Source organism: Schistocerca americana, chromosome 3 (genome assembly GCF_021461395.2).
Source record: "Schistocerca americana isolate TAMUIC-IGC-003095 chromosome 3, iqSchAmer2.1, whole genome shotgun sequence".
Classification (NCBI taxonomy): Eukaryota; Metazoa; Arthropoda; class Insecta; order Orthoptera; family Acrididae; genus Schistocerca; species Schistocerca americana.
Genome location: NC_060121.1, coordinates 698,499,349 through 698,511,739, shown reverse-complemented (window position 1 = coordinate 698,511,739; position 12,391 = coordinate 698,499,349). Strand labels below are relative to the sequence as shown.

Genomic DNA, 12,391 nt, shown 5'->3' with positions numbered 1-12,391 from the left:
CCCCTCCACCGTCCGACCCCTCCACCGTCCGACCCCTCCACCGTCCGACCCCTCCACCGTCCGACCCCTCCACCGTCCGACCCCTCCACCGTCCGACCCCTCCACCGTCTGACCCCTCCACCGTCTGACCCCTCCACCGTCTGACCCCTCCACCGTCTGACCCCTCCACCGTCTGACCCCTCCACCGTCCGACCCCTCCACCGTCCGACCCCTCCACCGTCCGACCCCTCCACCGTCCGACCCCTCCACCGTCCGACCCCTCCACCGTCCGACCCCTCCACCGTCCGACCCCTCCACCGTCCGACCCCTCCACCGTCCGACCCCTCCACCGTCCGACCCCTCCACCGTCCGACCCCTCCACCGTCCGACCTCGCCACCGTCCGACCCCTCTGTCTCCCTCCCCCACTCTACCCCTCGCTCTGTCTGCTTCCATCCCTCCGTCACCCCTCCCTCCCCCAGCACACCACCTATGCCCCCCCTGCTGCACTCCCTCTACCATCCCACGACACCCGTTCTGCCCCCTGCACCACAGCCCAGCCGCCTCCCTTACTCGGCTCATCCCTTGCGCCCTCTCGCCAGCCACCCTCTTGAGCCCATCCAACCCTATGCGCCCACTCCCCCCTGCCCCCTGCTTCCCCTACCCCTTCCGCACCCCCTTCTGTCCTCTGCCCCCCAGGTCCCCTCTCACTTCTCCCACGTCCTCTTCCCCACCGCGCACTCTTTGCCCCTGTGCCCCCTCTGCACCCCCCCCCCCCCCCACCAATCCCCCTTCCCCCCCGTGGCCCCCTCTTGTGCCCCATGGCCCCCTCTTGCGCCCTGTGCCCCCCTCTTGCGCCTTGTGACCCCCTCTTGCACCCCGTGCTGCCCCCTCCCCCCTCGTGACCCCTCTAGCACCCCACGACCCCCCTCTTGCGTGCAATGCCCCCCACCCCCATCTTGCAGCCCTGTGCCCCCCCCCCCTCCCCCAGAACTCCTCCACCTCCCGACCCCTCCACCTTCCAACCCCTCCACCTTGCAGCCCATGAGCCACAAGGGAAATGCTCCTCTGTGGCGAGACTTTGAGACTTTAGTAGGTGTTTGGTTGCTGGAACAATAAGGTACAGGAGATCGGGTTTTGTACAGGGTTCGGAGTGTAATGACAATCTGTAAAGGCCTCAGTGAGATCCTCAGAATATTTTGAGAGAGACCGTTTATCACCACAGATGTGACTGCCACAGGTGGCAACCCTTTATGGAAGACATTTCTCAGTATGGAATGGGTGGCAGTTGTCAAAGTGGAGGTATTACTGGTGGTTGGTAGGTTTGATATGGACAGAGGTGCTCATATAGCAATCTTTGCAGTGGAGGTCAACATTGAGGAAGGTGACTTGATGTGTTGAGTAGGACCAATTGAAGTGAATGGGGGAGGTGGTGTTGAGGTTCTGGAGGAATGTCGATAGGGCGTCCTCAACCTCAATGCAGATCACATCATCAGTGAATCTGAACCAGGTGAGAAGTAGTAATTGTTAGGATTTAGTTGGTCATGGCAACTAGGAAGGAGGTGGTGGTTTTGGAATCTGTCGGGCATTGGGAAATGTAGTGTTCTATTGCTGTAAGGCCATGGGCATTAGGGATGTTAGTGTGAAGGGAGGTGGCATCAATAGTGACAAGTAGAGTAGTGTGTGTTGAAGGAACAGGAACTGTGGAGTAAATGGTTGATATCTTTTATATAGTGGGGTAGATTAGGGGTACTAGGCTGAAGGTGTTGGTCTATGAGAGCAGAGATTCTTTCAGTGGGGGCGCAGTAACTGGCCACAATGGGGCATCATGGGTAGTTGGGTTTATAGACTTCAAGAAGCTTGTAGAAGCTAGGAGTGCGGGGAGCTGCAAAACCATACCAGTCAGTCCCAAACCACCTTGCAGTATCTTTCTCCATCTGTAAATTTCTCCTGTTATGCAATCCCAAATTCATGGATCCCATAACACACACTGAAATTCTTGCCCTCCAGGAACTAGAGCAACATGTACAATGCCACATCAAAAAACTGCAACCTTCTCACTTCCTACTCCCACCTTGGATTATCATTGTCCACCACTTTTACAACCAACTCCAAACCTCCCCCAAGTCCTGTCATAGCAGACAAACCCTGTATGGCAGACCTACTACATTTACCTCACCCCCCAAAACTCCTTCCCACCACCACTCAGAATTCAGAACCTCAACAGACCCGAAACAGTCATGAAAGTTTCCTCCAAAAGCCTTAGCCCCGCAGAAGTATCAGTTCTTTCCAAAGGCCTCACCTTTTGCTCCACCCCTACATTCAGTCATGTAAGACTTGTTAATGATCTTCTCTCCTTCTTCCGGTCTCTACAGTGAAATACTTTTTCGCCACCAACCCTATTAATCAGACTCAACCAAGGACCTATGTTGAGCCCTGCCTGACTCAGTTCACTCCTCCATCCAACTGTGCTCCACCCCACTGCCCCCCAAATCACCCCCCTGTTAACTTTCCAGAATTTCTTAACCTCGGCCCTTGCCTCACCATCATTCCCCAGATTCCTCAACATGCAAACTGATCTTTCATCCACAGCAAAACCCCAATCGACCACCTAAAAGCTGATCCTGACCCTATAATCCTACCCTCTGACAAAGACTCCACCACTTTTGTTTTGAACCACAAGGATTACCTGGCGGAAGGATTCCACCGGCTGTCAGATTCATCTACCTACAAACCCTGCCACAGTGACCCCATTCCAGAAATCCAACAGGATCTCCAGTCTCTTCTCAAATCCTTTGGCTCATTCCTGGACCTCTCCCAGGAGTCCACCTTGCTCCTCACCCTTTTCACTCACCCCTCTCCTACCTTCTACAAGCTTCCTAAAGTCCATAAACCCAACCATCCATGATGGCCCATTGTGGCTGGTTACTGTGCCCGCACTGAGAGAAACTCTGCTGTCATAGAGCAACACCTTCAGCTCATTACTCCCAACTTACACTCCTATATAAAAAATATCAACCATTTCCTCCACTGACTTTCCGCAGTTCCTGTTCCTTTAACACACAATGCCCTGTTCATCACTATTGATGCCACCTCCCTTTACACTAACATCCCTAAAGCCCATGGCCGTACAGCAATAGAACACTACATTTCCCAATGCCAGACGGATTCCAAAACAACCACCTCCTTCCTAGTTGCCAATACCCTAACAATTACTACTTCTCACCTGATTCAGATTCATTGATGACACCTGATTCAGATTCATTGATGACATCGTGATCTGGTTCGAGATAAGGACACCCTATCCACATTCCTCCAGAACCTCAGCACCATCTCCCCCATTTGCTTCACCTGGTCCTACTCAACACATCAAGCCACTTTCCTTGATGTTGACCTCCACCTCATAGATTGCTATATCAGTACCTACCTCTGTCCATATCAAACCTACCAACCACCAGCTATACCTCAACTTCGACAGCTGCCACCCATTCCATGCCAAGAGGTTCCTTCTGTACACGGTAGCCACCTGTTGCTGTCACATCTGTAGTGATAAACGGTCTCTCTCAAAATATTCTGAGGATCTCACTGAGACCTTTACAGAGTGTTATTACCCTCTCAACCTTGCACAAAAACTGACCTCCTGTTCCTTATCGTTCCAGTGACCAAACGCCTCCCAATCTCACCATCTGGCCACAGAGGAGCATTCCCCCGTGGCTCGGTACCACCCAGGACTGGAGCAACTGAATTACATTCTCCACCAGGGTTTCGACTACCTCTTGTCATGCCCCAAAATGAGAAATGTCCTACCCACTATCCTACCCACCCTTCCCACAGTGGTATTCACTTGGGTCACAAACATCTCCTATCCCATCAAAGACAGGGCTACCTTTGAAACCAGTCATGTGAACTACAAGCTAAGCTGCAACCAATGTGCTGCGTTATACGTGGGCATGACTACCAACAAGTTGTCTGTCCATATGAAAGGCCCCCGACAAACTGTGGCACTGTGGCCAAGAAACAACTGGACCATGTTGTTGCTGAACATGCCGCCCAACACGATGTCCTTTGTTCCAGTGACTGCTTCACAGGCTGTGCCATCTGGATCCTTCCCACCAACATAGCTTTTCTGAATTGAGCAGGTGGGAACTCTCCCTGCAATATGTCCTACGTTCCCGTAACCCTCCTGGCCTCAACCTTCATTAGTCATTGTCCTTACCCATCTAGCCACTTCCCTGCTCCTATTCAAGCTCTACACATCCCTCATTGCACTGCACCCAGTCATTTTACTTCTCTCCTTTCGCACTAACTCCCCCCCCCCCCCACCCCCCACCCCCACCCTCTCCCTCGCCCTCCATCTAATCCCCTGATTGCACCTAGCTGCCTTACTCTTCATGTCATCCCTTCATGCTCCCAGCAGCACTTTATGTGCCTCCCATTCCTCACCCCAGCCTCCTCCTTACCCCCACCCAATTGCCTCTCCCATAATGCACTGCTGCTCGCAGTCTAGCTCCAGCTGCCAGAGACTGTGTGTGTGTGTGTGTGTGTGTGTGTGTGTGTGTGTGTGTCAAAGGCCTTGTTCACTGAAAGCTAACTTTCCAACAGTCTTTTTGTTGTGACCTACTGCAACTCAGCATCTCTGATACATGTTGAGTAGCAACTATCATTTTCATTACATTGTCACATTCTGTCCTGGATTTTCCATTGTTAGGATTGTCTGTCAAATAGCTTCAATCCTGTGTCTTGCAAAATAATGTGTATAGAAAACTGGAAGTATATTAAGGTGAATGATAACTTACGTACAGCAGACACATTATACAATGAGTTCCACAACAGACAGATAGCTCTCCTTCATCAGATAATCAAGCAAATGGATCAAGTAGAAAAGTTTGTGTGGAGAATGGATGAGTATATAAAAACAGTGTGGTGTTATCTGAGTTTAACTGTAAAGCTTTATTTAAAATAATAATAATAATAACAATAATAGTTTACTGAATACTTTACGCAGCAACTTTTTGGAAATTGGTGATATTTTACCATTACTTCAGTTTTAACAGTAACTATTCAAAATATGTCTTGTTTATAACATTATTTATAGTTAAAAAACTATCATTTAAAATTTAATGATATTTGGATGCCATATTTATTTCAGCTTGTCATCTGCATAGCTTTAGCCCTTAATGGAGCAAATTTATATGGCTACATAAAGTGTAAAATTGGAAGCAATCAGTCGGTTGGACAGTCCGTTTCATCAATGACCTCAGACTTCTTTAGGAAGCAAGTGATACAGAATGTAAGTATATAGATATTATTAAACAAGATTTGTGTGTTCAGCTGTATTGTCATGCTCTTCCTTTTTGCCAGTAAAAACTTCCAGAGTACACTTTCCAAGTATTCACATCCATTAGTAGTTAATACCATGCTCGCATACTAACCCCCAAAATTAAACTAATTAAACACACAATTTACAATAAAACCTAATATTTTCTAGTGCCAGTGATTTACTTGAGGACACTGCTCAAAGCAGTCATTAATACAGCATTATAAAAATGGTACTGGAAAGTTACTGGTGGAGTATAATGAATGTGAGTGGTTGCCTTTACTGCTTTTATAAACTTTTATTCATATGGCATGTTAAAGTGAATAGCATTTTCAGGCAGCTGCAGATGTTGTGAAGTGGAATACAGAGAGACTGCTTGAAGATCATAGACTATTTTGGAATGTGTATATGGAAATTGAAATTCGCTCCACTTGCCTTGTTTGTTGCGTGCACAGCTGATGACAGAGTGGCAAAAGTGGGCAATTGCCTTGCTTAGGACTCTCAAAAATTTATCTTATGAAATAAATGCTGAAGTTTTCAAGTGTTCTAATATATGCTATGTGCAAGCTAATCACTTGTGGCAGACATCCTGATGCACAAACAATTTGTTGATAGGAAGGAGGATATTTATGTATTGAAACTGACAACATATCTCATCCCTTGGTTAAAAAATGTTGTATTATGAGATAGGAATTACTATGGGATGTCAGTTTTGGTCCTTCCCACCTGGTCTTCAAAGGACTCTGAGTTCTTTTGTATGTCGAAATTGTGGTTTCCCATCACGACTGAAGCTTTATTTCCTACCCCACTCTGTGGTCTTTTAAATACCAATACTTTGTGTGTATGTCTTCCTGATGTACAAATTGCCCTTATTTGTCATTCAGATCATGAAAAACTCACTGTGTGAGCTACCTACTTCCAGCATCTATTGCAGAGATGTCCACTCTCCCTGACATGTGCTACTCTCATTGTTGTTGTTGTTGTTGTTGTGGTCTTCAGTCCTTGGACTGGTTTGATGCAGCTCTCCATGCTACTCTATCCTGTGCAATCTTCTTCATCTCCCAGTACCTACTGCAACCTACATCCTTCTGAATCTGCTTAGTGTATTCATCTCTTGGTCTCCCTCTACGATTTTTACCCTCCACACTGCCCTCCAATGCTAAATTTGTGATCCCTTGATGCCTCAAAACATGTCCTACCAACCGATCCCTTCTTCTTGTCAAGTTGTGCCACAAACTTCTCTTCTCCCCAATCCTATTCAATACCTCCTCATTAGTTACGTGATCTACCCACCTTATCTTCAGCATTCTTCTGTAGCACCACATTTCGAAAGCTTCTATTCTCTTCTTGTCCAAACTAGTTATCGTCCATGTTTCACTTCCATAAATGGCTACACTCCATACAAATACTTTCAGAAACGACTTTCTGACACTTAAATCTATACTCGATGTTAACAAATTTCTCTTCTTCAGAAATGATTTCCTTGCCATTGCCAGTCTACATTTTATATCCTCTCTACTTCGACCATCATCAGTTATTTTACTCCCTAAATAGCGAAACTCCTTTACTACTTTAAGTGTCTCATTTTCTAATCTAATTCCCTCAGCATCGCCCGATTTAATTTGACTACATTCCATTATCCTTGTTTTGCTTTTGTTGATGTTCATCTTATATCCTCCTTTCAAGACACTGTCCATTCCGTTCAACTGCTCTTCCAAGTCCTTTGCTGTCTCTGACAGAATTACAATGTCATCAGCGAACCTCAAAGTTTTTACTTCTTCTCCATGAATTTTAATACCTACTCCGAATTTTTCTTTTGTTTCCTTTACTGCTTGCTCAATATACAGATTGAATAACATCAGGGAGAGGCTACAACCCTGTCTCACTCCTTTCCCAACCACTGCTTCCCTTTCACGCATTCTCATTATGAAATGCAAAATTAGGAACATGAAGTCTCCAATTGCCTCTCATATTTTGAAGCTCAGAAAAAGTATGATCATTTGTATCCTCTTTCACTGATATCAACTTTTGTCACTACTGTGGCCAGGTCATTTACAGGAGCTCAACTATTTACTCCCCCCTGCGGGTTCGTGGGTTAGAACAGGCCCGCGGTATTCCTGCCTATCGTAAGAGGCGACTAAAAGGAGTCTCAAACGTTTCGGCCTTTATGGTCTCCTGTTGGGTTTGACCTCCATCTTTCCAAATTCTTCTGCAGAGCGAGCCAATTGGGGAAGGGTGCCTTACATGGTGCATTTTGTCCATCGTGCATTGAGACCTCTAGCCAGCTTTATCGTCATCGCGTTGCTGTCCCACTCATGCTCCATCTCTTGGGCGAGGATGTGTTCCTGGTGCCATTTTCACTATGCACTGTGCAGTGTTGCCTTTTGCGGAGACGACGACCATGGACTTTATGGCACCTAATATCCAGCACGGTAGCCAGTTGCTCTACTGATACCTGCGCTGTTAACTCCCCACATATGCCAAGGAGTAGATGCCCATCTCCCTGGGGCATCAGGACTCCCGGCAATGGCCATCCTGCCAGGTGGCTCTTGCTGTGGCTGGGTGGTGCCCATGGGGAAGGCCCTTGGTCGGAGTAGGTGGCATCAGGGTGGATAACACGCAGTGAAGCGTGGCACATCTTCTCTTGCTGGTGGCCAGCCACCAGCAGTCTCTAAGCGTTCAAGGGCTCACTTTAAAGCTAACGTGTATGACCCCAAATCGTTCCCCTCCCTGGCCACACCATGGGAGGAACGAAAGGTTATGAATGACAGCGAAAGGCATTCGCCCCGGTATCTCATCTGTACCAGAGCTGATGGGGAATCCATTGTGTCCGTGAAGCCTCAGTTCTTTGTAGAACATTTGGAAGACAAGTTCGGGGAGGTGTAGGTCTTGTCGAAAAATGCAGTCAGGGTCAGTCTTGATAAAAACATCATCCTCTGCCCAGTCATGAGCATTGCTCGCTTGTACGAAGCTGGGGGATGTTTCTGTTACTATCACCCCCCACAAAAGCTTAAATATGGTCCAGGGCATTATTTTCCACAGAGATCTACTTTTACAGTCCAACGACGAGCTGCGCACCAACTTAGAGCGACGAGGTGTCCATTTCGTCCGGCACGTCCACCGGGGTCCGAGGGATTATCAAGTTGCCACCAGTATCTTCATCTTGGCCTTCGAGGGTGACACATTACCTGAGAAGGTCAAGGTGATGGTCTACCATTGTGATGTCAAGCCATATATCCCTCCCCCGATGTGGTGCTTCAAGTGTTGGAAGTTCAGCCATATGTCTTCTCGCTGTGCTTCCAGCCTCATATGTTGCGATTGTGGTCGACCATCCCATCCTGATACTCCATGTGCCCCACCTCCCATCTGTGTCAACTGCGGATAGCACCATCCCCCTTGCTCGCCGGACTGTAAGATTCTACAGCAGGAACGGAAAATAATGGAATACAAGACCCTGGATCGACTGACCTACACTGAGGCTAACCAGAAATTTGAACGGCTTCATCCCATGCGCATGGTGTCATCTTATGCCGCCACTGTCACTCCTGCTTCAGTTCCATCAGCTGCACCACATATAGTCAGCTCTCAGAGCCAGAGGACCACACCTGCCCCCTTGATGGTGGGGGGCACTTGACACCCTATTGCTCCTGCTCCATCTACTTCAGGAGCAACCCCTCCCCCCCCCCAAACCATCGGGGACATCAGTTCCCACTTTCCAGCTGGAAAAGCGTAAGACTTCTTTGGCTCCTCTCGCCAGGAAGGGGTCCCTTGGGGACCTCCCTTCTCAAGTTCAGACCAGTGGAAAAGCGGACACCTGCAAGTGGCTGAAACAGCCGCTGGTCGTAGGGCCTCACGGTCGTCGTCCGTCCCTGAGACTGACCCAGGGAGGCCCTCCCAGCCAGAACCACCGAAGGCACAGCGTGAGAAACAGAAGAAGAAAAAGGTTCCCAAGAATCCCGACATTGAGGTGGCACCCGTCCCACCGCTTCCTACAGGTTGAGATTCTGGCGTCTGCTGAAGACCTGGATCTCGCCGGACCCTCGGACGCAATGGATGTCCCTTGTGCGGGTACTGAATCGGTGGCAGCAAGTGACCCAGCAGCGTAAACTGCCTCCCCAGTCCCTTCACGCCTTTCTCAGCCATGGACAATGTCATCCTTCAGTGGAACTGCAGTGGTTTCTTCCACCATCTAGCTGAGCTCCGACAACTTCTCAGCCTTCATCCTATCCTCTGTATTGCTCTACAAGAAACTTGGTTTCCGGCAATGCGAACCCCCGCCCTCTGTGGCTATCAGGGTTATTATAGGAACCGGGCAGCTTATGAAAGGGTATCTGGTGGCGTCTGCATCTATGTCCTTCACTCCCTTCACAGCGAGTTTGTCCCTCTACAAACACCTTTAGAGGCTGTCGCTGTTTGGGTGTGGATGCCACAGGCTCTTACTGTCTGCAGTCTTTATCTTCCACCAGATGGTGATGTCTCGCAGCATGTCCTGGCTGCGCTGATAGCCCAATTGCCGCCACCTTTCCTGTTATTGGGCAACTTCAACACCCATAACCCTCTGTGGGGTGGGTCAGTGGCAACAGGTCGAGGCGCCACCATTGAGAATGTATTGTATAGTGTCGGAAGTTCCACGCGGCTTTTCGCGGATGATGCTGTAGTATACAGAGAAGTTGCAGCATTAGAAAATTGTAGCGAAATGCAGGAAGATCTGCAGCGGATAGGCACTTGGTGCAGGGAGTGGCAACTGTCCCTTAACATAGACAAATGTAATGTATTGCGAATACGTAGAAAGAAGGATCCTTTATTGTATGATTATATGATAGCGGAACAAACACTGGTAGCAGTTACTTCTGTAAAATATCTGGGAGTATGCGTGTGGAAAGATTTGAAGTGGAATGATCATATAAAATTAATTGTTGGTAAGGCGGGTACCAGGTTGAGATTCATTGGGAGAGTGCTTAGAAAATGTAGTCCATCAACAAAGGAGGTGGCTTACAAAACACTCGTTCGACCTATACTTGAGTATTGCTCATCAGTGTGGGATCCGTACCAGATCGGTTTGACGGAGGAGATAGAGAAGATCCGAAGAAGAGCGGCGCGTTTCGTCACAGGGTTATTTGGTAACCGTGATAGCGTTACGGAGATGTTTAATAAACTCAAGTGGCAGACTCTGCAAGAGAGGCGCTCTGCATCGCGGTGTAGCTTGCTCGCCAGGTTTCGAGAGGGTGCGTTTCTGGATGAGGTATCGAATACATTGCTTCCCCCTACTTATACCTCCTGAGGAGATCACGAATGTAAAATTAGAGAGATTAGAGCGCACACGGAGGCTTTCAGACAGTCGTTCTTCCCGCGAACCATACGCGACTGGAACAGGAAAGGGAGGTAATGACAGTGGCACGTAAAGTGCCCTCCGCCACACACCGTTGGGTGGCTTGCGGAGTATAAATGTAGATGTAGATGTAGACACAGCTCGACCTTTCCATTTTAAATGATGGTGCCTTCACATATTTCAGTGTGGTGCATGGCACATACTCCGCCATCGACCTTTCGATCTGCAGCCCTAGCCTCTTACCATCTGTCCAATGGAGTTTGCATGACGACCTGTGTGGTAGTGACCATTTTCCGATCTTTCTGTCACTGCCACAGCGTCACTCTTCTGGGCGCCCTTGCAGATGGGCTCTGAACAAGGCTGACTAGGACTTGTTCTCCACTGCCGCCATTGCGCCTCTTTCTAATGAAGCCATTGATGCAGTGGCTCACTCGGTCACCACCGGCATCGTTACTGCTGCAGAATCTGCCATTCCCCATTCTTCTGGGTCTCCTTGGCAGAGGGCTGTGCCTTGGTGGTCGCCTGCGACCGCCGAGGCGATTAAAGATCGCAGGCGGGCACTCCAGCGTTACAAGTGGCATCCCTCATTAGAAAACCTCATCGCCTTTAAATGGCTCTGTGCATGGGTCCGCCGCATCATTCGCCAACACAAGCAGGAGTGCTGGGAACGGTATGTCTCCACCATTGACCTCCATATCTCTCCATCGCAGGTTTGGGCCAAGATTAGGCGCCTCTATGGCTATCGGACCCTGTCAGCATCCATGCCCTCTCACTGAATGGAACAGTTTGTACTGACTCTGACATAATTGCAAACCGCTTAGCAGACCATTTTGCTCAGTTCCGCTTCTGTGAATTACCCACTGGCTTTCCGCTCCTTTAAAGAGAAGTTGGAACGTCGGAGCCTTTCGTTTCACACCTGCCATGCTGAATCCTACAATGTTCCATTCAGTGAATGGGAATTCCACAGTGCCCTAGCCGCTTGCCCTGATACAGCTCCCGGGTCAGATCGCATCCACTGTCAGGTGCTGAAACACCTCTCAGTGGACTGCCAGCGACGCCTCCTTGACATTTACAACTGTATCTGGGTCGAGGGTCAGTTTCTGTCGCAATGGCGGGAAAGCATTGTTATCACTGTTTTGAAACCTGGCAAGAACCCATTGGACATGGACAGCTACTGCCCCATTAGCCTCACCAACTTTCTTTGCAAGTTGCTCGAACGCATGGTGAGCCGGCGGTTGAGTTGGGTACTCGAGTCTCGGGGCCTTCTAGCTCCGTCTCAGGGTGGATTCCGTAAAGGCCGCTCTGCCGCCGACAATCTGATGAGCCTGGAGTCAGCCATCCGTACGGCCTTTGCCCGCAGTCAGCAGCTCATCGCTGTCCTTTTTGACATGCGGAAGGCGTACGATACGACATGGTGCCATCACATCCTCTCTACGCTTCATGGTTGGGGTCTTCGGGGTCCGCTGCCGATTTTCATACAAAATTTTCTGTCACATCGTACGTTCCACGTGCAAGTCGCGGCCTCCCATAGTTCCCCCCGAGTTCAGGAGAATGGGGTACCGCGGGTGTCTGTCTTAAATGTCTGCTTGTTTTTAATTGCAATTAACGGGCTCACTTCGGCAGGGGGAACGTCTGTCTCAGCTTCCTTGTATGCTGACTACTTCTGCTCCATGCTGCAGGGCGCTATCAGCAAGGCGCAGTCTTGGGCTGTAGTGCATGGCTTCAAGTTTTCAGCTTCCAAGACCTGCATTATGCATTTCTGCCGGCG

At 49.1% G+C, this 12,391-nt stretch overlaps 1 protein-coding gene across 3 annotated transcripts in view; it reads left to right on the top strand.

Annotated features, from left to right (window-relative positions):
• Nucleotides 1-12,391, top strand: part of LOC124605729 (uncharacterized Golgi apparatus membrane protein-like protein CG5021) — a 71,583-nt gene that overhangs the window by 43,068 nt on the left and 16,124 nt on the right. For all 3 annotated transcript variants that reach the window (XM_047137607.1, XM_047137606.1, XM_047137605.1), the window contains one exon: nt 5,127-5,267. In XM_047137607.1, the coding sequence (XP_046993563.1) occupies nt 5,127-5,267 (141 nt within the window). The remainder of the gene's footprint in view (nt 1-5,126; nt 5,268-12,391) is intronic.